We start from the raw sequence: 26,998 nt of genomic DNA, 5'->3' as shown, positions 1-26,998 counted from the left end.
CAGAATCCCACCTTGAACTTTAAGGAGGTGACCTATGAACTGGATAATCCGGTGTTCCTCATCCGCGATAGCAAAGGGCTTCAGACGGTGGTATATGGTGTGCAGCGGGGGCTTGGCATGGACGTGTTCCCGGTAGATCTGATCTACCGGCCTTGGAAACATGCAGAGGGCCAGGTAACGTCGGATATGTACAGTCAGCAGGTTGTCCTCCAGGATCATGGTATCTGTGATACATTGTGTTTCCCTCCTCCTCCAGCTCTCCTTCATCCAGTATTCCCTGATGAATCCCGATATCTTCTGCTTTGCGGACTACCCCTGCCACGCGGTTGCCACGGATATACTGAAGGCTCCCCCTGAGGATGACAATCGGGAGATAGCGACGTGGTAATTCACCGTTGCCCATGGCTCTTCTGCCCGGTTGGTAATTCTGCTTGTTCTAACCCAGTCCTGTTCTTCTCCTGCAGGAAAAGCCTGGACCTGATAGAGTCCCTACTTCGGCTGGCTGAGGTGGGACAGTATGAGCAGGTGAAACAGCTCTTCGGTTATCCTATCAAGCACTGTCCGGATATGCTGGTACTGGCCTTACTCCAGATAAACACCTCCTGGCACACCCTGCGGCACGAGCTCATCTCCACACTCATGCCCATATTCCTTGGCAACCACCCCAACTCTGCTATCATTTTGCACTATGCATGGCACGGCCAGGTGAGTGTGCTGCTCCTCATTCCTGTGGATGCCTGTAGTTGCCTGAAGATGGCTGTGTGCTAATCGTTCTCTTCCCCCTAGGGCCAGTCTCCCTCCATCCGCCAGCTGATCATGCACGCCATGGCAGAGTGGTACATGCGGGGTGAGCAGTACGACCAGGCTCGGCTCTCCCGTATACTTGATGTGGCCCAGGACTTGAAGGTAGGCCCTGTAGTACGGAGGCTGTCTGTATCCTGGGGTGTCGGTTGGTCCAGTCTGGTGGTGGTTTTATGAAAGCACTTCCTGTGGGGAATACATGTGACTTCCTCTGTCCTCCCCGCAGGCCTTGTCAATGCTGCTGAATGGTACTCCGTTTGCCTTTGTTATTGACCTCGCTGCACTCGCCTCCCGACGGGAATACCTCAAACTGGACAAGTGGCTGACGGATAAAATCCGGGAGCATGGGGTAATGCAGTCTTTACGCTGTCCTTTCCATGTCGCCCATACGACTGTGCTCTGTGCTGAAGGTTCTTTCTTGTTCTCAGGAGCCCTTTGTCCAGGCCTGCATGACGTTCCTCAAACGGCGCTGTCCTTCCATACTGGGCGGCCTGGCTCCAGAGAAAGATCAGCCGAAGAGCGCCCAGCTTCCGCCGGAAACCCTGGCCACTATGCTGGCGTGTCTCCAGGCCTGTGCGGGGTAAGTCCCTCTTCTGTAAGGTGTGGACTATCGTTGTCTCTGTGCGGGGACATTACACTTTCTTCCTCCTTCTTCTGTAGGAGCGTGTCCCAGGAGCTGTCGGAAACCATTCTTACCATGGTTGCCAACTGTAGCAATGTGGTGAATAAGGCCCGGCAGCCGCCTCCTGGGGTGATGCCGAAAGGCCGTCCTCCCAGCACCAGTAGCTTGGATGCCATTTCCCCGGTACAGGTAAGTACTTCTGTAGTTGTATGCAGAGAGTGGATCTCCTGCTATGGTGTCTCTGTGGACGTGATTTTGCCTTAATGCTACTTTCCCTCCCTACCCTTGTCTGACTTTCTCCAGATTGACCCCATCGCCGCGATGGCCTCTCTTAACCTTGCTGCTACTGCTGCACCTCACACACAGAGCCTTCCAGCTTTCCCTCCCAACCTGGGCTCCGCTTTCAGCACCCCTCAGTCACCAGCAAAAGCATTTCCACCGCTCACCACTCCAAACCAATCCACCGCCTTCAGCGGCCTGGGAGGCCTCTCATCCCAGCTACCAGGTAATGTCGTCCCTCTGCACCCAGATCTGGGGTTGTAGGTGTCCGCCGCGCTGAATGCTCCTCATGTCTGTAATATTCTATGTACCTGTGCAGGTGGGCTGGGGACGGGCAGTCTGAGCGGGATGGGCACGGGAGGCCTGGGGCTTCCTGCCGTGAATAATGATCCGTTTGGACAAAGGAAACTTAGCACTTCTAGTCTCAATCAGCCCACATTCCAGCAGAGTGAGTTACCCTAATCCCGTCACAGTCCCTATCCTTATATTATAGCATACATGACGTCTTACTGAGCTCTGCTGTCTCCTAGCGGATCTATCTCAGGTGTGGCCCGAGGCTAACCAGCACTTTACTAAAGAGATAGACGACGAGGCAAACAGCTACTTTCAGAGGATCTACAACCAGCCTCCACACCCCACCATGTCAGTGGACGAGGTAAGTGTTCAGAGCTTTAGCAAATCCCTGTAGTAGGTTTACATGTGAGCACAGGGATGGGAAGTGCTGTTCTAAAGTCCTTTGGCGTCAGAAATTTCCCCAGCACCCCTTGTGCCTGACCCTATCGCTAAGGGTCATCCGCAGAGTGGTGTCCCAGAGGGTTATACAGCCTCGCGCTGTGCAGGGGTAGAACTGCCCGCAGCATTATTCCCAGGCCAGGTAGGCATCTCCCCAGCACCAGTGCCCCATGTGTCTGACCTTACCGCTAAGGGTCATCCTCAGCGTGGTGTTCCAGAGGGGTATACAGCCTCTCGCTGTGCAGGAGTAGAGCTGCCCGCAGCATTATTCCCAGGCCAGGTAGGCATCTCCCCAGCACCAGTGCCCCATGTGTCTGACCTTACCGCTAAGGGTCATCCTCAGCGTGGTGTTCCAGAGGGGTATACAGCCTCTCGCTGTGCAGGGGTAGAGCTGCCCGCAGCATTATTCCCAGGCCAGGTAGGCATCTCCCCAGCACCAGTGCCCCATGTGTCTGACCTTACCGCTAAGGGTCATCCTCAGCGTGGTGTTCCAGAGGGGTATACAGCCTCTCGCTGTGCAGGGGTAGAACTGCCCGCCGCATTATTCCCAGGCCAGGTAGGCATCTCCCCAGCACCAGTGCCCCATGTGTCTGACCTTACCGCTAAGGGTCATCCTCAGCGTGGTGTTCCAGAGGGGTATACAGCCTCTCGCTGTGCAGGGGTATAACTGCCCGCAGCATTATTCCCAGGCCAGGTAGGCTTCTCCCCAGCACCAGTGCCCCATGTGTCTGACCTTACCGCTAAGGGTCATCCTCAGCGTGGTGTTCCAGAGGGGTATACAGCCTCTCGCTGTGCAGGGGTAGAGCTGCCCGCAGCATTATTCCCAGGCCAGGTAGGCATCTCCCCAGCACCAGTGCCCCATGTGTCTGACCTTACCGCTAAGGGTCATCCGCCGCGTGTCACGATTGTAACTCTGCGTGTTCTCTTGCAGGTGCTGGAAATGCTGCAGCGATTTAAAGACTCAAACATAAAGCGGGAGCGGGAAGTTTTCAACTGCATGCTGAGGAACTTGTTTGAAGAATATCGCTTTTTCCCTCAGTACCCGGACAAAGAACTACATATAACAGCCTGCCTGTTCGGAGGAATCATAGAGAAGGGACTTGTCACATACATGGCTCTAGGACTGGCACTGCGTTATGTACTGGAAGCACTACGCAAACCTTTTGGATCCAAAATGTATTTCTTTGGAATAGCTGCACTAGATAGGTTTAAAAACAGGTAGGTCTCTCCGTATCCAGCTTACACCTATCTCTCCCCCCCCCCCCCCCCCCCGTATCCAGCTTACACCTATCCGCCCCGTGTCCAGCTTACACCCATCCCCCCCCAGCCACTGGTGCCTCACAGTGGCTGATGGTTGCGTGGCATCTTTTGCTGCTGGGTACCACTCCTGTGGATTAGTATATATGGGCTCAGTGGCTACTATGACGGGTATTAATATATGTACTGGTAAATGCATCGCAGGAGAAATGTTTTGTGAATGAAGGGATAAACCTGTGTGATCCTGTAGACCGCGGATTGGTTTGTACAAAAGCACGTGTGTTACACGGAGTACGTAGCTATAGCCGCGGTAGTTGTTCCTCTGCGGCAGGCTGCTGTGCAGTAAGGGAGGAGCAGTGTTTGCGGGTCATTCTGGAAGGGGATGCAGTTAGGTTACCGGCGCTTGGAATCCCAGCGGTCGGCATGCCGATGCCAGGACCTCGAACTCTTAAAAAAAAAAAAAAATGCTGTCAGTTAAAAACATCCATAGAGTGGGAATAGAACCCGTGGCGAGCGCATTCTGCTCCGTGATCCCGGCAGCCGGAGTTATTTACCCAACCCCTTGGAAGACTTGCTTGTGGCTATGTAGGTTAATACACAGTGGAGGGAGCAGTGATGTCACAGCAGCTCAAGTGGCGTTAGTTCTAGTGTTCTGAGTGTGTATCCTCTTCTCCAGGACCCTGTAAATTCACCCTGAGGGGTATGTGATATAAAGCAGAGTATTCCATTTATAATGGCCTCTTAAACGGTTGGCGACTCTGACACTTAAGTATGTACGGTTCATATAGGAGCGTCGCCCTCCTGTATCCTATTCCTGCAGGGATTGCTGTTTTCTGCGTGCGGTTCAGGGAGAATGGTAAAATGTTGGTAAGCATTCCCATAGGTGCCTTTACAGGAGCACCGGTGTGTAAGGATGGAAGAGCTGGGCTCGGATACTGCAAGTCCTGAAATCCCATATTACCATACATCCTATGGGGGTCACTAATGCTGGGGCTCATCTAAGCTGCCCTTACATTTGGGTACGCTTTGTTACGGTGCACAGCAGCTTCTGCCCAATACCTGGGGACCAGATGGCGGTCTGACGGCTACTCACCTGAGGCCCTGTGCTGCGCTGTCCTGGAGGCACTCATCCAGCTGGTAGAGAGCAGTTATAGGCTCAGAGGTTTTAGGGTTCTCTCTGTCCTAAAATCAGCCCTCTGCTTGGGAGAAAATAGGATTTTGGTACTTACCAGGTAAATCCTTTTCTTTGAATCCATAGGGGGCACTGGAGTACTCTTGGGATATGGACGGGCGTAGCCGAACAAAGGCACTGAATATTCAAATTTAGGACTCTCCCCCCCCTCCATATCCCCGAGTACCTCAGTGTACGACCTCAGTGTTTTTTACTGAGCGAACAGGAACGATATAGAGAGGTTGACAATGGAGAATACCTATAACATAACGGACAACAACAATGTTGACCCATAACCTTACTGTCAACTAAACCGTTGACACCATAACCGATAGAACTTTATAATTTGAACCAATCGGTGAAAATGTGTTACCATAAGCTCCTCTGAGCTTAATATCAATCAAGTAAAACTTGTTACCCTAAGCTCCCTTGAGCTTAAAATAACCCAGGTAAAACTGCTCTGGGTGGGCGTCCAGTGCCCCCTATGGATTCAAAGAAAAGGATTTACCTGGTAAGTACCAAAATCCTATTTTCTTTATCATCCACTAGGGGTCACTGGAGTACTCTTGGGACGTACCAAAGCTTCCCTCGTGGGCGGGAGAGCTGTTTGATACTTGTAACAGTAGGCAGGCCAAAGCTAGATGCTGATGGCGCCACCATTTATAACGTGTAAACGTGCACAAACATGGTGCACATGAAGGCTATATAGCCGCGTTTTAGACACTCCACGACCCACTGGGTCTGACATTCCCACAGAACCTGTGGGATGAGCTATTACTGACGTAGGCGATTGTAACTTAGCCTTAAGGTAAACCTGACTTGTAGTCATTATTATTACCCAACTGGATAATGTCTGCTGAGAAACTGGTTAACCCCAGTTGGCAGTATCCTAGAGAACAAACAACGTATTCATATCACGTACTGTTGACGTTCGGCATATAAACGCGTAATGCGTGTACCACATTCAGAATTCTAAAATGTGCTGTCCACACAGGAACCCCTATTGGTATATTGATGTGAAGAATACGAAAGCGTGATTCGTCCGAAGATCTGCTTTGTCATGAGAAAACTCAAATACGGTGGCTTGGAATACAAGGCACCCAAATATGAAAACAAAACCCTTGCCGAAGCCAAGACTATAAGAAAATTGTTTTCCAAAGTGAGAAACTTAATTCCCATTTGTTGAAAGGGTTCAAAATATGAAAACTGTAAGAAAACTGAACCCAACCTCAAGTCGCCTGGCGCTGTAGGTGGGATAAATAGAGTCTGAACTTTGATGACACCTTGTAGAAAGATGTGTACAGACGCAAATAGAGGCAAACGTCTTTGAAAATAAGTTTACCACACAGATACCTGCACTCTTAGTGTAGATCAACGCAGTTTTCCATGCCACCCCGTTTAACAGAATACGGGTAACTTGAAGGATGATGTTGGAAACTTCCAAGGTTTACAACCTATGTAAGCACACGAAATTTTGTAATAATGAGCTGCCTTAAGCGGCTTACTAGCTCGTAACATGGTTGGTATAACCGATACTGTAATGCTCTATTTCGTAATAATGAGCTGCCTTAAGCGACTTACTAGCTCGTAACATGGTTAGTATAACCGATACTGTAATGCTCTATTTCTTAAGAGGGCGGTCTGAACCCTCACCCTGTCAGCCGCAGCTGCGGTACATAGATAATAGGTACCTAGGTAACTATGGGTAAACGAACGTTCCCTGATGTAACAGGTTGGACGTATTATGAGCGGGCCAAGATCGTGTGCCAGTATTCCTTTAAAATTCGAGAAGCAAACTTCTCCGAAACCCATGAGATACCACCAGTATGTTGTGACGAACTGTCTTATGATCCGTTTTGGCAACGGAGAGAGAGCAGTGGAAAATGGTAGAGCCAGATACCCGATGCTGAATGACCACACGAATGTGAGAGACTCCACCGCCACTGCCCTTGTGATCTGTTTTGTACACATACTGATCTTTTCTAATTGTGGCGAGATGCCATCCTGTATACTTGAGGGTAACCCCCTTCTGTGGACTCACATATGACACACCTGTGGATTTAATGTCCAGTTTTCAAGATCCAAATCCTGACGGGTGAGATCCTCTGTCTAACAGATGTCCACTCACGGAATGATCTCTTGACATTTTCACATAATGGTGTTCTGAGCCATTGAGGATTTGAGTCACATGCCGCATTGCCATGCGGCTTCTTGGTTCTCATGCCGCATTGCCATGCGGCTTCTTGGTTCTCACTTGTATGCAACTGCCGTTGCCTTGTTTGACTGCTAAAGGCCAGCGTGAGGCAGGCATCAAAAATTTACATGAAACTCACGGTTGTTCCCCTCCACGGAAATCTTTAGTAAAAGGCGAAAGATTTATTCGTTCTGAAGAGAAACCAGAGTATATCCCTGGTCAGACTGAAAGCGAATCATGTATTGCATTGTAAAATGCACAGAGTTCTAGGACATTTATCGACCGCAAACTGTCGTGTTTTAGAACCTTTGTCGCTAATTTTAACTACAAATCCTGACCCTCTGCGACTGTAGTCCAGAGTATATGCACCCTTGTTCCTCTGTGGGAAACGCGAGTGAAGGGTGGCGAACTAAATTGAAAACACATCTTTATTCTTAATAGGTGAATACACCAATGTACCGCTAGTGTGCGTGTTTTGCACTAATTACTAGATGTACATTTGTTCTTGCTGGTGTAGTAGGTAAAAGTCTTTGATTTACCGTATTTATAATCTTACCTAGGAATTGACATCGTTTAGACGGAATTAGATGCGATTGTTTTCGAACTTGATCTGCTACCGCAGTATACCTTAGTAGCGCAAGTTAGAGGAACTTTGTTGAGACAGAGTTCTTATGTGAGATGAGCTATCATCCGAACATCACTTTGGTAAATACCCAAAGCGATAAGCAACGGTAGACATGAAATGGTTAATGGTTGTGGCGATTTGCAAACGCTAGAACCTGTGATGAACAAACCGGACTGGGTAAATACGCATTGTGAAGATCCAATGCAATTATGCAAATTTTGTGGCTCCAATAAGCAAATACTAACCGCAGAAAATCCATTTTCTAACTGTAGTAAATGACTTGCTGACTGATATTGCGACAGAGCTGTTTGGTTTTGCTCAAACAGAAGGGAATAAGTAACTTTGACTCTGTTGGCGTACTACTGCCTGGTTTATAAACCAGCAAAGACTAAATGACAACCTGCCAACCGTTCGACAGAGGCCGTTTTGTACTTTAAGCTGTAAATAGCTGAGACATGTATGAGTTGAAGTCCTGAAACCTCGCAACTGTAACATGTAAAGACACGCTTCCCCAACTGTAAAAGAGGTCATCAAACCACTGGCTTGCTGACTGTAACGTCATGTCGTCAACGTCAGCGTGACTGTTTCTTATAAAGGGATAAAACGCCGTTACAAGTATGCGCTAATGGCTGAATAGCCTAAAGGGATAAAATGCCGTTACAAGTAGATCAAATGTATGAGCAAACAAGCTCTGGCATTGTCGCGCTTAACTAGCGACCATGAAAATAACCGGCGTTAGCAGAAGCTTTACAGATATGCTCTGCAGCTTATTTTAACAGTGATCGGCATGGTTTCATACATAGATTCTAGTGACCCACATGTATCTGTGGTTTTTATAATGTTTGACAGAAACACATACCAATGGCGGATCGCGTCCTTTTGGAAACGATTATGTATGGTTGTCCAAAACCCCGCACTATCTGCGTGCTGGACTAATGTACCCTTCTCACTTGTAGTTATCGGTGTGAGATTTGACATAGAATCGTGCATTAAATTATAAGACCAGTGAAATAAACACTCTGGTACCCAAAGGAAAATTGGCCCTTTGGAAAGACTGTCTTTTGTTAGCGCTGGCGGAGTCATTCCGAGACTCCGATTACCGCTGTTTTAATTTGAATTGCCAATGTTAACAATTTTAGTCTGCACTAGAGCCTTATTCGCTATGTAGACAGACATCATAATAGGCAACAAACAGACACTTGCACGACTTAATAAAGTTATTATATGGCATATATATCAATATATATATATGTTATTGCTGAACAGCATATTCTAAAGTGTTCTTTATGTGAAAAGCAGTTCACATGGGCATGAAACCCGAACCAAATTCCTACTAACACCCCTGCGCCTTCTGGTGGCTTAAAGATGTAGGGCAGGAATGTTCTAGAATCATCCTGAACTAAAAATTCCCACTGGAGTAAAGGTGTATGGCCGGAATGTTCAGGAATTATAAGCTGGAAAAACAGCAATGATTAAAAATGGCTTATGCTTTCACTGAAAATCACAGTACAGGCAGTGTTAATATAGGCTTAATAGCCTTTTATACAGGTAATATATGCTTAATAGCGTATATGTTATTACAGGTCTATTATACAGTAAACCCATACACTTAGTTAACTTCCAGTTACTCTAAAACCAGCCTGCAGTGTATATATTATATTGCAGTCTTAACAAACTGAACAGCCTTTTTGTTAACCCATGCAGCCTCTGCTGCTATGGGCATTTACTCCCCCCTCACCCCCCCTGCAGCTGCGCTGCTTGTGAGGTAACTTCTATCCTATGTTACCTGCAGCGGATTGGAGCGGGTGCAGGGAGAGCGTATCAGCCCCTTGTGTCCCGCGATCTCCCCCTGTTCAGCCGTAGTGCTGTCCCCTCTTACACCGCAATAGCTAGCAGAGGGGTGCCGGGGAGCCGGATAGCGGCGGGGGACGGATGTAGGAGGCCAGCGGCAGCAGCCTGTCTCCGCAGCTGGCTGTATAGCGGACAGCGGGAGCCGGCCGGAAGTCGTGCGGCGCCGGATGAGAGCGGCGTCGCTGGCTCTCTGCAGAGTAGCTGGCTCGGGCGGCGCTTTGTACAGCAGTGGCCGGGTACCAGCGTTGGGAGAGCGGCCGGCGTCTGATTGACGTGCGGCCGCTCGGAGCTGTGTAATCTGTTACCACCCCCTAGCTATACTGCAGTGTCCAGCTTAGCGATGGGAGAGCGGCCGCCGTCTGTGATTGACGTGCGGCCGCTCGGAGCTGTGTCCTCTCTGGGAGAGCGGCCGGCGTCTGTGATTGACGTGCGGCCGCTCGGAGCTGTTGACGTGCGGCCGCTCTGCTTCTTGGAACGGGTGCAGGGAGATAATTCAGCGGGGCATGAGCGGCGGCTGTAATCAGCTGTGGGCAACAGAAAAAATAAACACTTTCCCCACACTGCAGGGCGGCAGCGTGAGCTGACCGCCCTGACCCCACCATACCTTGTGCTGCAAGCTCCGTCCAGCTTGAGACGGGCTTCTGATGCTGGCTGTGACGGACTTCTAAGCTCTGTCCAGCTTTCAGATCATCATCTTGGCTGTGCTATCCTGGCTGTGACGGAGCTTCTTCTGTAAGCTCCGTGCAGCCTGCAGGAGACAGCTGCCTGTGGCTGTGAGGGTGCTCTTTGTGAGGACCGACACGCCATGCGCTGCCTTGCAGCGCCTGTGGCTGTGAGGGTGCTCTTTGTGAGGACCGACACGCCATACGCTGCCTTGCAGCGCCTGTGGCTGTGAGGGTGCTCTTTGTGAGGACCGACACGCCATACGCTGCCTTGCAGCGGCACCATCCCGGACCCCTGTTTTTCAAGAAACTGGGGAAGGGAAGTGTAAAATAAAAAGAAAAATAAAATCTCAAATGTGGGCTCTTCCCACAAGCCTTGATGTTCGTGCTGTGAGCACCGAAAAAACACTGAGGTCGTACACTGAGGTACTCGGGGATATGGAGGGGGGGGAGAGTCCTAAATTTGAATATTCAGTGCCTTTGTTCGGCTACGCCCGTCCATATCCCAAGAGTACTCCAGTGACCCCTAGTGGATGATAAAGAAAGGGGAGACTGTGTTTACCTATGTCTGTAGATCTGGAGGTTTGGAAGCGGTGGCACGGATTTTCCTCTGTGGAAGAGACTGTAATTACAGATGGGTCCACGGTTATCTTGGCTAGTTTGCTGCGCCTAGGCACAACATGGTTTATTAACATAAACCCTTCATCTATTGTTCTCCGCTGCAATACAATACAGAGAACAATACAGCAGGGGATTAAGTCATTGGGCAGTTGGATTTAATCCCCTGCTGTAGTCTCCGTTTATCCTATTAAAGGTCAAGATAAACATGGACCCATCTGTAGAACCTTATTCTGCAGAAGGAAACCTAGGACAGAATGCTACCCCTGCGGCCTTGCTTGACAACCTTATCACACATTTGGTGCCTCCTGAATGATGATGTGTAAGGTCATTTGTCTGGTCCCCTTTGATCTACCCAATTGCAGACCCTCTAGTACAGGCCTGGCCAACCTGTGGCTCTCCAACTGTCGTGAAATGCTGAAACTGTGGCAGAGCATGCTGGGATGTGTAGTTTCACAACAGCTGGAGAGCCACAGATTGGCCAGACCTGCTCTAGTAGCTGTCCAGGCGCCTTTCCATTATTTTAGCTCATGCAGATGTCGCAATGGGTCTGAGTGACCCCTGTAGCTGTGTTTAGAAATGTGGTGGTCAGCTGGGGGTTTCCAGTCTCTCCATACTGTCCTCTGTGAGCAGATAAAGGGTCTGCATGTTATTGGAGAACTCTGTGCGTTCCGTTTTTTGTATTGTAAGGGGGAGGGGAAATACACGGACGGCTTCTTCCTTCCTAATGGTATTGCCAGGCACTGCCTGCTGTCTGCAGTGCTCACTCCTTACTGCCCAGCATGCACTGAATCTGCACGCCTGACCGTCTGGTGGCATTTTCATCACATTCCAGGGCTCCCGGGCTGGGCTACCATAGAACTGACATTTCTGCCCTAGCTGCAGAAGCGTACCCTAGAGTAGGAAACCACCTCAGGCAGATCTATGACCCTTGTATGTGTTGCCTTGTTCCATTACACTTGATCAGAGGAGGCAAAGTGGAGACTGGGCTAACACTCGCCCAGAGATGTTCTGCCAGATCTGTGGTGTTGGCGGAACTTATTCCGCAGCAATTGTATGTACGTTTTGGCCAGACTTCCCTCTGGGTGGTGCTAGGCTGTCTGGGGAAAGGTCCTACCAGCACAAAACATGGCCACCATCTTCGGGACACGCCCCGGTGGCCAGATTACGCTCGGTAACACTGCAGTCTGTTCCTGGTAAAGCTCTTATATGGCCCCTCTATGCCCCAGTGTCTGTGTCCTCAATAGGATGTAATGTCAGCGGTGTAATATGGGGTAACGCCACAATACATCACAGCTACATCTCCTGATTCTATTGCCTGGTAAGTGGCATGTCAGTCGTGTACATAGGATGTACTGGTAGATGTTTCTCTATCGTCCTAAGTGGATGCTGGGGTTCCTGAAAGGACCATGGGGAATAGCGGCTCCGCAGGAGACAGGGCACAAAAAATTAAAGCTTTTACCAGATCAGGTGGTGTGCACTGGCTCCTCCCCCTATGACCCTCCTCCAGACTCCAGTTAGATTTTGTGCCCGAACGAGAAGGGTGCAATCTAGGTGGCTCTCCTAAAGAGCTGCTTAGAGAAAGTTTAGCTTAGGTTTTTTACTTTACAGTGAGTCCTGCTGGCAACAGGATCACTGCAACGAGGGACTTAGGGGAGAAGTAGTGAACTCACCTGCGTGCAGAGTGGATTTGCTGCTTGGCTACTGGACACTAGCTCCAGAGGGACGATCACAGGTACAGCCTGGATGGTCACCGGAGCCGCGCCGCCGGCCCCCTTGCAGACGCTGAAGAGAGAAGAGGTCCAAAATCGGCGGCTGAAGACTCCTGAGTCTTCATAAAGGTAGCGCACAGCACTGCAGCTGTGCGCCATTTTCCTCTCAGCACACTTCACACAACAGTCACTGAGGGTGCAGAGCGCTGGGGGGGGCGCTCTGAGAGGCAAATAAAAACCTTATTAGAGGCAAAAAATACCTCACATATAGCCCACAGAGGCTATATGGAGATATTTAACCCCTGCCTAACTTCAAAAATAGCGGGAGACGAGCCCGCCGGAAAAGGGGCGGGGCCTATCTCCTCAGCACACAGCGCCATTTTCTCTCACAGAAAAGCTGGAGAGAAGGCTCCCAGGCTCTCCCCTGCACTGCACTACAGAAACAGGGTTAAAACAGAGAGGGGGGGCACTGATTTTGGCGATATTGTATATATATAAAAGATGCTATAAGGGAGAAACACTTATATAGGGTTGTCCCTATATAATTATAGCGTTTTTGGTGTGTGCTGGCAGACTCTCCCTCTGTCTCCCCAAAGGGCTAGTGGGTCCTGTCCTCTGTCAGAGCATTCCCGGTGTGTGTGCTATGTGTCGGTACGTGTGTGTCGACATGTATGAGGACGATGTTGGTGAGGAGGCGGAGAAATTGCCTGTAATGGTGATGTCACTCTCTAGGGAGTCGACACCGGAATGGATGGCTTATTTAGAGAATTACGTGAGAATGTCAACACGCTGCAAGGTCGGTTGACGACATGAGACGGCCGACAATCTATTAGGACCGGTCCAGGCGTCTCAGAAACACCGTCAGGGGTTTTAAAAACGCCCATTTACCTCAGTCGGTCGACACAGACACAGACACGGACACTAAAATACAGTGTCGACGGTGAATAAACAAACGTATTTCTCATTAGGGCCACACGTTAAGGGCAATGAAGGAGGTGTTACGTGTTTCTGATACTACAAGTACCACAAGAAAGGGTATTATGTGGGAGTGAAAAAACTACCTGTAGTTTTTCCTGAATCAGATAAAATAAAATGAAGTGTGTGAGGATGCGTAGGGTTAACCCGATAGCAAATATTGGCGTTATACCCTTTCCCGCCAGAAATTAGGGTACGTTGGGAAACACCCCTTAGGGTGATAAGGCGCTCACACGCTTATCAAGTGGCGTTACCGTCTCCAGATACGGCCGCCCTCAAGGAGCCAGCTGATAGGAAGCTGGAAAAATATCCTAAAAAGTATATACACACATACGGTGGTTATACTGCGACCAGCGATCGCCATCAGCCTGGAGATGCAGTGCTGGGTTGGCTTGGTCGGATTCCCTGACTGAAAATATTTTATTCATGTAGAGCATTTAATAGGATGCATTCTATATATATGTATGTGAGATGCACAGAGGGATATTTGCTCTCTGGCATCAAGATAAGTGCGTTGTCCATATCTCCCAGAAGATGTCAGGGACACGACAGTGGTCAGGTGATACAGATCCCATACGGCAGATGGAAGTATTGCTGTATAAAGGGAAGGAGTTATTTGGGGGTCGGTCCATCGGACCTGGGGACCACAGCAACAGCTGGGAAATCCAACCTTTTTTACCCCAAGTTACATCTCAGCTAAAAAAGACACCGTCTTTTCAGCCTCAATCTTTCCTTTCCCATGAGGGCATGCAGGCAAAAGGCCAGTCATATCTGCCCAGACATAGAGGTAAGGGAAGTAGACTGCAGCAGGCAGCCCTTTCCCAGGAAAAGAAGCCCTCCACCGCGTCTGCCAAGTCCTCAGCATGACGCTGGGGCCGTGCAAGCGGACTCAAGGTGGGGGGGTAGTCTCAAGAGTCTCAGGGCGCAGTGGGATCACTCGCAAGTTGACCCCTAGATCGTACGAGTATTATCCCAGGGGTAAAGATTGGAGAGTCGAGACATCTTCTCCTCGCAGGTTCCTGAAGTCTGCTTTACCAACGGCTCCCTCCGACAGGGAGGCAGCATTGGAAACAATTCACAAGCTGTATATCCAGCAGGTGATAATCAAAGTACCCCTCCTACGACAAGGAAAAGGGTATTATTTTTCCACACTATATGGTGGTACTGAAGCCAGACGGCTTGGTGACACATAGTCTAAATCTAAAATGTTTTGAACACTTACATAAAAGGTTCAAATCGAGATAAAGTCACTCAGAGCAGTGATAGCGAACCGGAAAAAAGGGGACTATATGGTGTCCCTGGACATCAAGGATTACCTCCATGTCCAAATTTTGTCCTTCTCATCAAGGGTACCTCTGGTTCGTGGTACAGAACTGTCAATATCAGTTTCAGACGATGCCGTTTGAATTATCCACGGCACCCCGGGCCTTTTTACCAAGGTAATGGCCGAAAAGATGTTTCTTCAAAGAAAAAAGGCATCTAAATTATCCCTTACTTGCACGACCTAAAAAGGGCAAGTTCCAGAGAACAGTTGAAGGTCGGAAGAGCACTATCTAAAGTAGTTCTTCGACGGCACGACTGGATTCTAAATATTCCAAGAATCGCAGCTGTTCCGACGATACGTCTGCTGTTCCTAGGGATGATTCTGGACACGGTTCAGAAAAAGGTTTTTCTTCCCGAGGAAAAAGCCAAGGAGTTATCCGACCTGTCAGGAACCTCCTAAAACCAGGAAAGGTGTCTGTACATCAATGCACAAGAGTCCTGGGAAAAATGGTGGCTTTTTACGAAGCAATTCCATTCGGCAGATTCCATGCAAGAATTTTCCAAAGGGATCTGTTGGACAAATGGTCAGGGTCGCATCCTCAGATGCACCTGCGAATAACCCTGTCGCCAAGGACAAGGGTATATCTTCTGTGGTGGTTGCAAAAGGCTCATCTATTGGAGGGCCGCAGATTCGGCATACAGGATTTGATCCTGGTGACCACGGACGCCAGCCTGAGAGGCTGGGGAGCAGTCACACAAGGAAGAAACTTCCAGGGGGTATGGACGAACCTGAAAAAGTCTCTTCACATAAACATTCTGGTACTAAGAGCAATCTAAAATGCTCTAAGCCAGGCGGAACCACTCCTGCAAGGAAAACCGGTGTTGATTCAGTCGGACAACATCACGGCGGTCGCCCATGTAAACAGACAGGGCGGCACAAGAAGCAGGAGTGCAATGGCAGAAGCTGCCAAGATTCTTCGCTGGGCGGAAAATCACGTAATAGCACTGTCAGCAGTGTTCTTCCCGGGCGTGGACAACTGGGAAGCAGACTTCCTCAGCAGACACGATATTCACCCGGGAGAGTGGGGTCTTCATCCAGAAGTCTTCCACATGCTAATAAACTGTTGGGAAAGACCAATGGTAGACATGATGGCGTCTCGCCTCAACAAGAAACTGGACAAGTATTGCGCCAGGTCAAGAGATCCACAGGCAATAGCTGTGGACGCACTGGTAACACCTTGGGTGTACAAATCAGTATATGTGTTTCCTCCTCTGCCTCTCATACCAAAGGTATTGAAGATTATACGGTGAAGAGGAGTAAGAACAATACTAGTGGCTCCGGATTGGCCAAGAAGGACTTGGTACCCGGAACTTCAAGAGTTGGTCACGGACGACCCGTGCCCTCTACTTCTGAGAAGGGACCTGCTACAACAGGGTCCCTGTCTCTTTCAAGTCTTACCGCGGCTGCGTTTGACGGCATGGCGGTTGAACGCCAGATCCTAAAAGGGAAAGGCATTCCAGAAGAAGTCATTCCTACCTTGATTAAGGCAAGGAAGGAAGTCACCGCGAAACATTATCACCGCATTTGGCGAAAATATGTCGCGTGGTGCGAGGATCGGAGTGTTCCGACGGAGGAATTTCAACTGGGTCGTTTCCTACATTTCCTACAATCAGGATTGTCTATGGGTCTCAAATTGAGATCTATTAAGGTTCAAATTTCGGCCCTGTCAATATTCTTCCAAAAAGAATTGGCCTCAGTTCCTGAGGTACAGACTTTTGTTAAAGGAGTACTGCATATACAGCCTCCTGTGTTGCCTCCGGTGGCACCGTGGGATCTAAATGTAGTTTTAGATTTCCTCAAATCCCATTGGTTTGAACCATTGAAAAAGGTGGATTTTAAATATCTCACATGGAAAGTGACTATGTTACTGGCCCTGGCTTCCGCCAGGAGAGTATCTGAATTGGCGGCTTTATCTTATAAAAGCCCTTATCTAATCTTCCATTCGGATAGGGCAGAACTGAGGACTCGTCCGCATTTTCTCCCTAAGGTGGTATCAGCGTTTCACCTGAACCAACCTATTGTGGTGCCTGCGGCCACTGGCGACTTGGAGGACTCCAAGTTGTTGGACGTTGTCAGAGCCTTAAAAATATACATTTCAAGGACGGCTGAAGTCAGAAAATCTGACTCGCTGTTGATACTATATGCACCCAACAAGTTGGGTGCCCCTGCTTCTAAGCAGACGATTGCTCGTTGGATTTGTAACACAATTCAACTTGCTCATTCTGTGGCAGGCCTGCCACAGCCTAAATCTGTTAAGGCCCATTCCACAAGGAAGGTGGGCTCATCTTGGGCGGCTGCCCGAGGGGTCTCGGCATTACAATTCTGCCGAGCAGCTACGTGGTCGGGGGAAAACACGTTTGTAAAATTCTACAAATTTGATACCCTGGCAAAAGAGGACTTGGAATTCTCTCATTCGGTGCTGCAGAGTCATCCGCACTCTCCCGCCCGTTTGGGAGCTTTGGTATAATCCCCATGGTCCTTTCAGGAACCCCAGCATCCACTTAGGACGATAGAGAAAATAAGAATTTACTTACCGATAATTCTATTTCTCGGAGTCCGTAGTGGATGCTGGGCGCCCATCCCAAGTGCGGATTATCTGCAATACTGTACATAGTTATTGTTAACAAATTCGGGTTATATTGTTAAGGAGCCATCTTTAAGAGGCTCTTTCTGTTATCATACTGTTAACTGGGTTTAGATCACAAGTTGTACGGTGTGATTGGTGTGGCTGGTATGAGTCTTACCCGGGATTCAAATTGCCTCCCTTATTGTGTACGCTCGTCCGGGCACAGTACCTAACTGGAGTCTGGAGGAGGGTCATAGGGGGAGGAGCCAGTGCACACCACCTGATCTGGTAAAAGCTTTACTTTTTTGTGCCCTGTCTCCTGCGGAGCCGCTATTCCCCATGGTCCTTTCAGGAACCCCAGCATCCACTACGGACTCCGAGAAATAGAATTATCGGTAAGTAAATTCTTATTTTCCACTCCTCCTCTGATGACCTATAGTGATCTGTGTGGTGGGTTTCCTTCTCATCCACTGTCTCCGATTTCTAGATTGAAAGATTACCCCCAGTATTGCCAGCACTTGGCTTCCATTAGTCACTTTATCCAGTTCCCTCATCACTTGCAGGAGGTGAGTGTCAGCTCTTTGGGATATTACTGGTGTCTGGTCTGTCTTGTCTGTCTGACGTCTGTCTCCATTGTTCAGTACATAGAGTACGGCCAGCAGTCCCGGGATCCTCCAGTAAAGATGCAGGGTTCCATCACCACGCCAGGAAGCATTGCACTCTCCCAGGCCCAGACTCCAGCCAAAGCTCCTCTTCCTGGCCCAGTCAGCACCAACACGGTCACCACCGCTACCCCTACAACCTCCGCCAAAACCATCACCATAACCAGGCCCACGGGGGTCAGCTTCAAGAAGGACGTACCGGTAAGGCTTCGCTGCTGCGGGTTCTGTGCCACGACGTTGGCGACGGCAGCTTCTGATCCGTGCTTTTTCTATTTCAGCCATCTATCAACACAACAAACATAGACACGCTGCTGGTGGCCACAGACCAGACGGAAAGTATCGTGGAACCGCCTGAGAGCGTGCAGGAGAAGATTGCCTTCATCTTCAACAACCTGTCACAGTCCAACATGACGCAGAAGGTGAGGGGCAGGGGGTGGCTGCAGTACAATACAGACAGTCCACTCAGGGTGCAGAGTAAAGAGGCACACACACACCTCAGTGTACTAGGCACAGTCACTGAGGGGTCAGCGTGCAGAGGAAGGAGGCACACACACACCTCGGTGTCCTAGGCACAGTCACTGAGGCATCAGCGTGTAGAGGAAGGAGGCACACACACCTCTGTGTACTATGCACAGTCACTGAGGGGTCAGCATGTAGAGTAAGGAGGCACACACACACCTCGGTGTCCTAGGCACAGTCACTGAGGGATCAGCGTGCAGAGTAGGGAGACAGCTGCTGGGGATTGGCGGTGTCCTGGCCATTACTTTGCGTCATCACTGCTAGGTCTGACACGGGACATCTAGGGTTGGGTTAAAGTGTACGCTCTTGTGCATAGGCCGCAGGAGTAGGGCAGAATCTATAGTAATAGTGATGTTTGCTCTCAGTTACTAGCTGTCGCACACGGTGGTTTCTGGCTTTATATTCACTCTGCATACACAGGTTGGCAGGGAATGTTTGAGAACCATGGCACTGGGTAATTCTCCGTAGTTCTGCTTTCTTCTTCTGGCTCCATAGGGGTCCACAGGGGAGATAATGGGGGGGTGTAGGTACTGAGACATTGGCGCACACAGAATGGTTGGGTATGAAAATCTGGCGGTTAGATTGCCGGTGGTCACTTGACTGACCGCTGCATCCTGACAGTGAGAATGCCGACATCGGATGGGGGTAAGTATTTCTCTTTCATCCATCTGGGGGACGCTGCGCCGTTACTTGTGGGTTAGAGGTGTGTGGTTGTGGAGTTTGGCACAGAACTATTAGACTCTAACCCCTCCCATCTCCTTCCTGCCTAGCCAGTACCTCAGTCTTAGTTTTGTGCCTGTGGAGTACAGACACAGTTCTTTTCTTTCTCCTTAGATAGTGAGGTTTTTATTATTTTTAGACTTTTCTGAAGTACCTAGTCCCTGTTTACAGGTGGCAGGTACTGCTGGAGTGGATTTAGTTAGTTTTGTTCCACTCTGCGCTGCCGCTGAAGGCCACCACACTCCGGTCACTGGGGCCTCGTTTTACTCTACACAGGATGCGGCAGGGATAAGATACACAGCCACAATCTGTCACTGACAGTATTGGGCTGTCCGCTCTATTACTATATATATTTGTACTTTTGTCAGCCTTCCTATACACTACTACCATGCGTGCCCCCCTCCCCCTTCCACCTTCTCTCCTCCAACACGGGACTCGTTCCGGGGCTGGACAGTCAACTTTATTTGGGGGTTTACTGTCAGGGGCTATGGTAGTGATACTGCTCAGGGGCCGGGAGAGTGGTGTCGCGCTCCCCGGGGCTTACATTCAGTTGCCGTACAAGCCGCTCTGTACAGCGGCGCGCGGGAGAGACTGACTTCCGGTTAGTTGTGTCTCCCTGTAAGCAGCCGCGGCTTTTACAGAATTGTACAGGGACGGCTTCCCGCCCTGCTCTGCAGCTCGCGCGCTCCCCTCCAGCGTACAGAGGGCTCCGGGCGCCATCTTCTTCTACTGCTGACAGGGGACGCTGTGCTGCTCAACACGGAGAGAAGTTTCTATAAGAAGCAACAGCACTTCTCACTTTGTCTTCTCAAATGGGGATCAGCTAACTGCAAGTATATTTGGGTTTTTGTTTCTCTAGCCATAGTGTGAGCTAACAGTCATCACCTTAGGTGTCACTAGCATTATGGGTTCACTGTAGTGCATTTATAGTCCTATTAAAGATTGGTTTATTTTTCCTGTTCAAGGGACACTACCCTCCATTTCTGAATTGCGTCAGTCTAGATCGATGACTGAGTCCGGTCAGACTCGGGTGGAGCCTCTGTGGGCTCAGATTATGGGCAAAACGGATTATGAGCGGACGCGGATACCCTCTGTGCTTCATGCTCTGGTGCATCTGTGGTGGACCAACAGAGAGGTTCCGTGGATCAGACTATGTCTTCTAGGGCCAGGAACATCCGGTGTGGACTCAAAATCTGGACAGATGTCTTGCTGATTTAACTCAATCCCTAAACAAGTTTGTAAACTCTGCCGGCAGTTCTTCTGCTACAAAAAAAAAAACCTGACAGACGTTGCCCGCTATAACTTTCTGGGGGAGGAGTTGGAGTCATTCCCGTTGGAGGATGGGGAACTAGACCCAGAGTAGGATGAGGTTTCGGTCTGGGAGGATGATTTTTCTACTAGCTTAGGTGTTAGATAGACACCATCCTTCAGACTCTTAATAACAGGGATATTTTAAAGGAGCCCTGACTTAAGCCGGATTCCCGTTTCCAAGCCCTAAGAAATTAAAAATTTCTATAGCCTTTTGCAGAGGAAGCTATGAGATTTTGGGAAACAGCCCAAAAGGTAGACGCTCCCATTTCACATTTAGCAGGAGCTACGGTTATTTCTTCTATACTGTCTGTGACGTTGAAAGATCCTACAGATGGGAAGATTGATACAATGCCTAAATCTGTTCTCTTCATCACAATTCTAGCTGGCGCTTGGGTCCTCGAGGCCGCAGACGACTGACTAGCACAGGTCATAACTGGAATGCAGTCTGACGATCCATCGGACATTCAATTAGCAGAACAGATTTCGGAAGCTCTTACTTATGTGGGTAAGGCCTTGGTTGATTCTACAATCCCGTATTTCTGCCTTGACCGTGACAGGAAGACGGTCTCTTTAGCTTCGGGTTTGGAATGCCGATTTTGACTCCAAACAGACCTTTTTGGCGGTACCCTTTAAAGGTGAGTTCTCTTGGTGTCTGAATCAAGAAGATTATTTCAGATACTACAGGAGGGCAAGAGCCCTTTCTTCCAGTTGCTCCTACGAAACCGAATGCTACAAGTTTCGGTCCTTGCGTATACAAGGAAAAAGGTAGTTTCCATTCCTTTCGTGTTTTTTTCCAGATACCCACGAAGAGAGGCATTCAGAGGTAGAAGTAAACCTGCCGACAAACCTACTGCATGACTGTTCAGGATCTCCGGAGGGATCAGTGACGGTTGGGGCTCGGTTACTACAGTTCAAAGAAGTGTGGCTCCTGTCGAAACCAGATCGGTGGGTGACGGAGGTCATATCCAGAGGATATCTGTTAGATCTCGAGGAACCAGTCCCATATCGTGTGTTCATCACTCCTCTTCCAAGCGGTCCCTCCAGACGTCGAGCTCTTCGTCATGCAACAGCCACTCTTTTACGAAATGAAGAAATTCTTCTAGTTCTCGCTCAGCAGAGGGGTCGGGGATTTTACTCGTGGACAACCTGGACGGTTCATTTCAACCCAAAAGTTCAAGATGGAATCCATCCGCTCGATTATCGTCACCATGGAACCAAGGTGATATTTGGCCTCTTTAGACATAAGACGCCTATCTGCTTGTCTCTATTTGGACGGGCCATCAATCTCTTCTGAGATTCGCAGTCGGCCTTGACATTTTCAGTTCAGGCTCTTCCCTTGGGTCTATCCACGACTCCTCGGGTATTCACAAAGGTCATGGGCCATGTGGTGGCAGTTTTGCAGTGTCAGGGAGTCATCATGACTATATATTTGGATGATCTGTTGATCAAGGCCCTGTCGGAGTTAATTCTTCACAAGAGCTTGCGTTTCACAAGAGAGACTCTACAGTCATTGGGATGAATAATAAATTGTTCAAAGTCTTCTTTGCTTCCTTCCCAGAAAATGATGTTTCTGGGACATTTATTCGACGCCAACAACCAGAAAGTGGTTCTTCCTTAGGACAAGATTCAGGACATACAGTCCAGAATTCGAGCATGGCTGCATTTACCGGTGGTTTCGGTTCTCCGATGCATGCAGGTATTAGGCAAGATGGTGGCAACCTTCGAGGCAGTTCCATATGCCAAGTTTCATGCTCGACCCCTTCAGGCTCCGGTTTCTCAACTGTTGGACTCTGATAGGGCCTCATTTCGAAATGCAGCTGGTCCGCTTGTCTATACAGAATCGTCAGTCGCGTCGCTGGTGGCTTCACAGTTCCAATGTGACCAAAATATGTTCCTTTCACAATTTTGGTTTTGGGTGATGGTCACTACAGACGCCAGCTTCAAAGGTTGGGGGCAGTGTTTCAGACTCATCAATTTCCAGGGCTCTGGACCAGTCAACAGTCAAAGTTGCAGATCAACATCTCACAGTTGAGGACAATCCGGTGGGCGCTACTTCGGATTCGAACCATGGTTCAGGGTCATCCAGTGCGGATTCAGTCCGACAACGCCACGGCAGTGGCTTACATAAACAAGCAAGGCGGCACTCGAGGCTACTCCGCCAGGAAAGAAGTCGCTCAGATTCTCACAGGGGCGGAACATTGGGTTCCGACCATATCCGCGATTCACATTCCAGGAATCGAGAACTGGGAAGCGGTTTCTTAAGCCGTCACACAGTGCTTCCGGGAGAGTGGGAGTTTCACCAGGAGGTGTTTCTGACTCTAGTAGCCCGGTGGTTGATGCCCGATGTAGATCGGATGGCGTCTCGCCTCAACAACAAACTTCCTCTCTACGGGTCGTGTACTCAGGACCCTCCAGCAGTTCTAATCGATGCACTGTCAGCGCCGTGGCACTTTCAACTGGGATATGTGTGTCCACCGTTGCCATTGTTTCCACGTCTGCTTCAACGCATTCAGAGAGACGGTCTTCCTATCATCCTGGTGGCCCCAGATTGGCCACGCTGACAGTGGTACACTCTTCTGCGCAAGATGGTCATCGAGGAGCCATTCCGACTCCCTCTGCGCCCAGATCTTCTGATTCAGGGACCATGTCACTACCCAGGTTTGGTCGGCTGGTTTTGACGGCTTGGTTCTTGAATCCAACTTTTTAAGGGAAAAGAGGTTTTTTTCTCGCTCTGTTAGGTAAACGATGATTTAGGCTAAAAAGCCGGTGACTTATGGAATTTACCACAGAGTGTGGCGTATTTACATTGCTTGGTGTGAAAAGCGTGGTTTAACACCGGATTTGTTTAGAGTCCCTCATCTGTTACCCTTCCTTCGGGAGGGTCTCAATAAGGGTCTGAGACTTTCTTCACTGGAGGGTCAAGTTTCTGCCTTGTCGGTTCTTTTTCAAAGCTATCATTCCAGAAGTTCAGACGTTGCTTCAGGGAAGTTCTTCGGATTCAGCCACCTTTTGTTCCTCTCTGGGAATTTCACTTAGTCCTTACGGCTCCTCAGAAGTCTCCATTTGATCCTTTGGAATCTGTAGAATAGCGGTATCTAACGTTCAAAAGTTGTTTTCCTATTGGCAATTGCCTCCGCAAGACGAGTATCTCAATTGGCAGCTCTCTCCCTTTTTTCTTGCAGACCACCCTTGTTGGTGTTTCATGATGACCGGGTGGTTCTGCGAACAAGACCTTCCTTCCTTCTAAAAGTTGTGTCAGCGTTTCATCTAAATCAGGACATTGTCCTTCCAGCGTTTACTCCTTCTCCTTCCGGGGAGGATTCCCATTTGGTTCTCTTAGATATGCTTAGGGCCTTACGGTTTAATTATCTCGTACGGATCATATCTGTCGTACGGATGCATTGTTGGTTTTTAATTGATGCGTCCAAACGAGATTGGCCGGCTTCCAAGAACACAGTGGCTCGTTGGGTGACTTCGACCATCAAACAGTCTTCTGATGTTTCAGTTCCTGACTCAATTCCAGCTCATTCGAGTTGGAGCTTCTTGGGCTGCTCGCGGGGGTGCATCTATTGAGCAGCTGTGTAGGGCGACGACCCGGTCGTCAATGCATACGTTTATTACCATTTTCATACTTTCGGTTTGGAGACTGCCTCTGTTGGGCGTCAGATGTTACGGACGGCTATGCCGTCTACTTCTCCCTCCTCTCATTAGCTTGCTTTGGGAATACCACAAGTAACGGCGCAGCGTCCCCCAGATGGATGAAAGAGAAATAGGGATTTTTGTTTACTTACCGTAAAATCTCTTTCTCTGATTCCATCTGGGGGACGCTGCGATCCCTCCCATATGTTTGTCTGATTTAACCAGTTAGACCGAAAAGAATTATCTCCTTTGGCTTGGCTAAACGTTAACTGAGGTACTGGCTAGGCAGGAAGGAGATGGGAGGGGTTAGAGGGGGGAGGAGTTAGATTCTAATAGTTTTTTGCCAAACTCCACAACCACACACCTCTAACCCACAAGTAACGGCGCAGCGTCCCCCAGATGGAATCAGAGAGATTTTACCGTAAGTAAACAAAAATCCCTATTTTACCCCATACCCTAACCCTCCGGGGGTGTCTAGGGCTAACTGCCCCTAGTGCCTGACCCTAGCCATACCGTACCCCCTCTAGATGGTGTCTGCTTTCCATGCAGGTGCCAGGGTTTACTTTGGGCCCTATGTTGCGGTGATAATCTTCTGCTATGTGACAGGTGGAAGAGCTGAAGGAGACGGTGAAAGATGAATTCATGCCGTGGGTGTCGCAGTACTTGGTGATGAAACGAGTCAGCATTGAATTGAACTTTCACAGTTTATACTCCAACTTCCTGGATGCCCTGAAAAACACGGAGTTCAACAAGATGGTCCTAGCGGAGACCTATAGGAATATAAAGGTAAGGCAGCCTCTTCCTTCGTCTCTTGTATGGCCCCTTAGTCGTCTTGTGCCCTAATCACGTGACCCTCTGCCAGGTGCTGCTGACGTCCGACAAAGCTGCCGCAAACTTCTCTGATCGCTCTCTGCTGAAGAACTTGGGCCATTGGCTGGGGATGATTACTTTGGCCAAGAACAAGCCAATCTTACACACGGTTAGTAGGCTAGCGTTGTGGGGCGCCTCTGCTGGCCGCAGGCTGGTACCAGCTCTCTTCTCACTCTGTTTGGCTTTGTCTGTAGGACTTGGATCTGAAGTCCCTGCTGCTGGAAGCCTACGTGAAGGGACAACAGGAGCTGCTCTACGTTGTGCCTTTTGTTGCCAAAGTCTTGGAATCCAGCATCAGGAGTGTGGTATGTGTGGCATGAATAATGCACCATTGTGCGTCTGGTGCAGACTGTTCCTTCAGCACTCGGGGGCAGAGGTCTGACTGCCGGCCGGCGGCTGCAGGGAGTACGCTTTGTGATAAGGTGCTGGCTTCATTTCTCTTTGTACAGCGCCGTTATCCTAGGTGGAATGCCCAGTCACCACCTCCTTGCCTGGTGCAGTACAAAACCCGGGACACTGCAGGTGTCTGCACACTATACCTTCCCCCACTAGCATTATACTTTCTTCCAGAGGCTGGTGTAATGGTCCTAGACTGTCCCATGGGGTGCCTCAACTGTAGGAGGAAGTTACCCTATCAGTGGGAAGGTTGTGTCTATACCCCCTTCAGTTAATGTACCCGGATGTGACATTGAGCGAGAGGGAAAGTTCGGTTCCTGTTACCCGTACATTAACTGAAGGGGGTTTATCTGCTGCCGTTAGTGGGCGTTGGGCACAGACCTGTCGGACTCCTCCCCCCTCTATAATCTCTCCCCGTCATCAGTTGTCCATCAGTCATGCCTCTGGTTGAGAGTGTTGGCAAAGATCTCAGCAGTTATGGGCACTATCCACTAACCTGGAGCACCTGATAATGTGTACAAGTAACAGCCCAGGCCTTGCATGCTGTAAGCCCTACCTAATACCTGCCCAGTCAGTGATCCTTCTAGTGCAGGCATGTCCAAACTGCGGCCCTCCAGCTGTTGAGAAACTACACATCCCAGCATGCCCTGACACAGCTTTAGCATTCTCTGACAGCAAAACTGTCAGGGCATGCTGGGATATGTAGTTTCACAACAGCTGGAGGGCCACAGTTTGGACATGCCTGTTCTAGGGCTATAAACCTTACTAACTACACTGTTACTAGAGGCAAGTGGTCCAGTGCACACAGCACCTGATTGGTGCTGTTCCGACCACAGAGCCACACTCTACCAGCAAGGCAGGGGTCGCACTCAAGATCTGTCTGGCAAGTGTGCGGAGGATCAGAGATCTAATACTGTCAAGCACCAGCTGTAGACTACTAGCCAGCCCATGCTCCCGTTTCCACAGTGACCTTGCTGGGGCTAGTCCCAGGTTTCTAACTACATAGAGCTACATGATGCTGATCCCCACATCCCTGTTACATCACATCTTCCTCTGTTCCTTACTCTGTGGCTTCCCAGAGTGACCTTTCTTATGAGCGGACCACCCAGGTGGTGACGTTCCTCCTGGAACACGTAGGGATAATCCATTCTGAAAAAAATCCTCTTGTGCCTTCTCAGTAGGTCTTTAGTGAATGGACAGACCTTGCATGTTTGGAATTGGTAGGCAAGCTGTCTCTGTCTTAGTAAGGTGGCCTTCCAGAGTGAGGGTGGTGGTGGTCTGGAAATCAGGATTTTGGTACTTACCGATAAAGCCCTTTCTCCGATTCCATAGGGGCCACTGGAGTGCAAGTACAATGGGGATATAGTAGGCAGTAACTGGGAGCTGGCACTTTAAATTTATAACCGTGTGACTAGCTCCTCCCCTATTATGTCTCCCCTCCAAGCCAGTCTAGTTAAAACTGTGCCCGAGGAGAGCTGGAAAAGACCAACGT

At 49.4% G+C, this 26,998-nt stretch overlaps 1 protein-coding gene and 1 non-coding gene across 3 annotated transcripts in view; one reads left to right on the top strand and one right to left on the bottom strand.

The window, feature by feature from the left end:
* The window catches only part of CNOT1 (CCR4-NOT transcription complex subunit 1), a 70,054-nt gene that overhangs the window by 19,453 nt on the left and 23,603 nt on the right, over window positions 1–26,998 (top strand). For both annotated transcript variants that reach the window (XM_063945850.1, XM_063945849.1), the window contains exons 11-27: window positions 4–174; window positions 257–384; window positions 465–705; window positions 787–906; window positions 1,028–1,150; window positions 1,230–1,381; window positions 1,462–1,612; window positions 1,727–1,928; window positions 2,022–2,150; window positions 2,233–2,357; window positions 3,366–3,652; window positions 17,877–17,955; window positions 18,031–18,252; window positions 18,330–18,470; window positions 24,847–25,026; window positions 25,103–25,219; window positions 25,305–25,415. In XM_063945850.1, the coding sequence (XP_063801920.1) occupies window positions 4–174; window positions 257–384; window positions 465–705; window positions 787–906; window positions 1,028–1,150; window positions 1,230–1,381; window positions 1,462–1,612; window positions 1,727–1,928; window positions 2,022–2,150; window positions 2,233–2,357; window positions 3,366–3,652; window positions 17,877–17,955; window positions 18,031–18,252; window positions 18,330–18,470; window positions 24,847–25,026; window positions 25,103–25,219; window positions 25,305–25,415 (2,679 nt within the window). The remainder of the gene's footprint in view (window positions 1–3; window positions 175–256; window positions 385–464; window positions 706–786; window positions 907–1,027; window positions 1,151–1,229; window positions 1,382–1,461; window positions 1,613–1,726; window positions 1,929–2,021; window positions 2,151–2,232; window positions 2,358–3,365; window positions 3,653–17,876; window positions 17,956–18,030; window positions 18,253–18,329; window positions 18,471–24,846; window positions 25,027–25,102; window positions 25,220–25,304; window positions 25,416–26,998) is intronic.
* Window positions 7,154–7,267, bottom strand: LOC134971044 (U5 spliceosomal RNA). Its single transcript, XR_010190198.1, has one exon. It is a non-coding gene; the product is annotated as a U5 spliceosomal RNA (small nuclear RNA).

This window comes from Pseudophryne corroboree, chromosome 11 (genome assembly GCF_028390025.1).
Source record: "Pseudophryne corroboree isolate aPseCor3 chromosome 11, aPseCor3.hap2, whole genome shotgun sequence".
In the NCBI taxonomy this organism is placed as follows: Eukaryota; Metazoa; Chordata; class Amphibia; order Anura; family Myobatrachidae; genus Pseudophryne; species Pseudophryne corroboree.
This window is presented reverse-complemented; position numbering and strand designations above follow the sequence as displayed.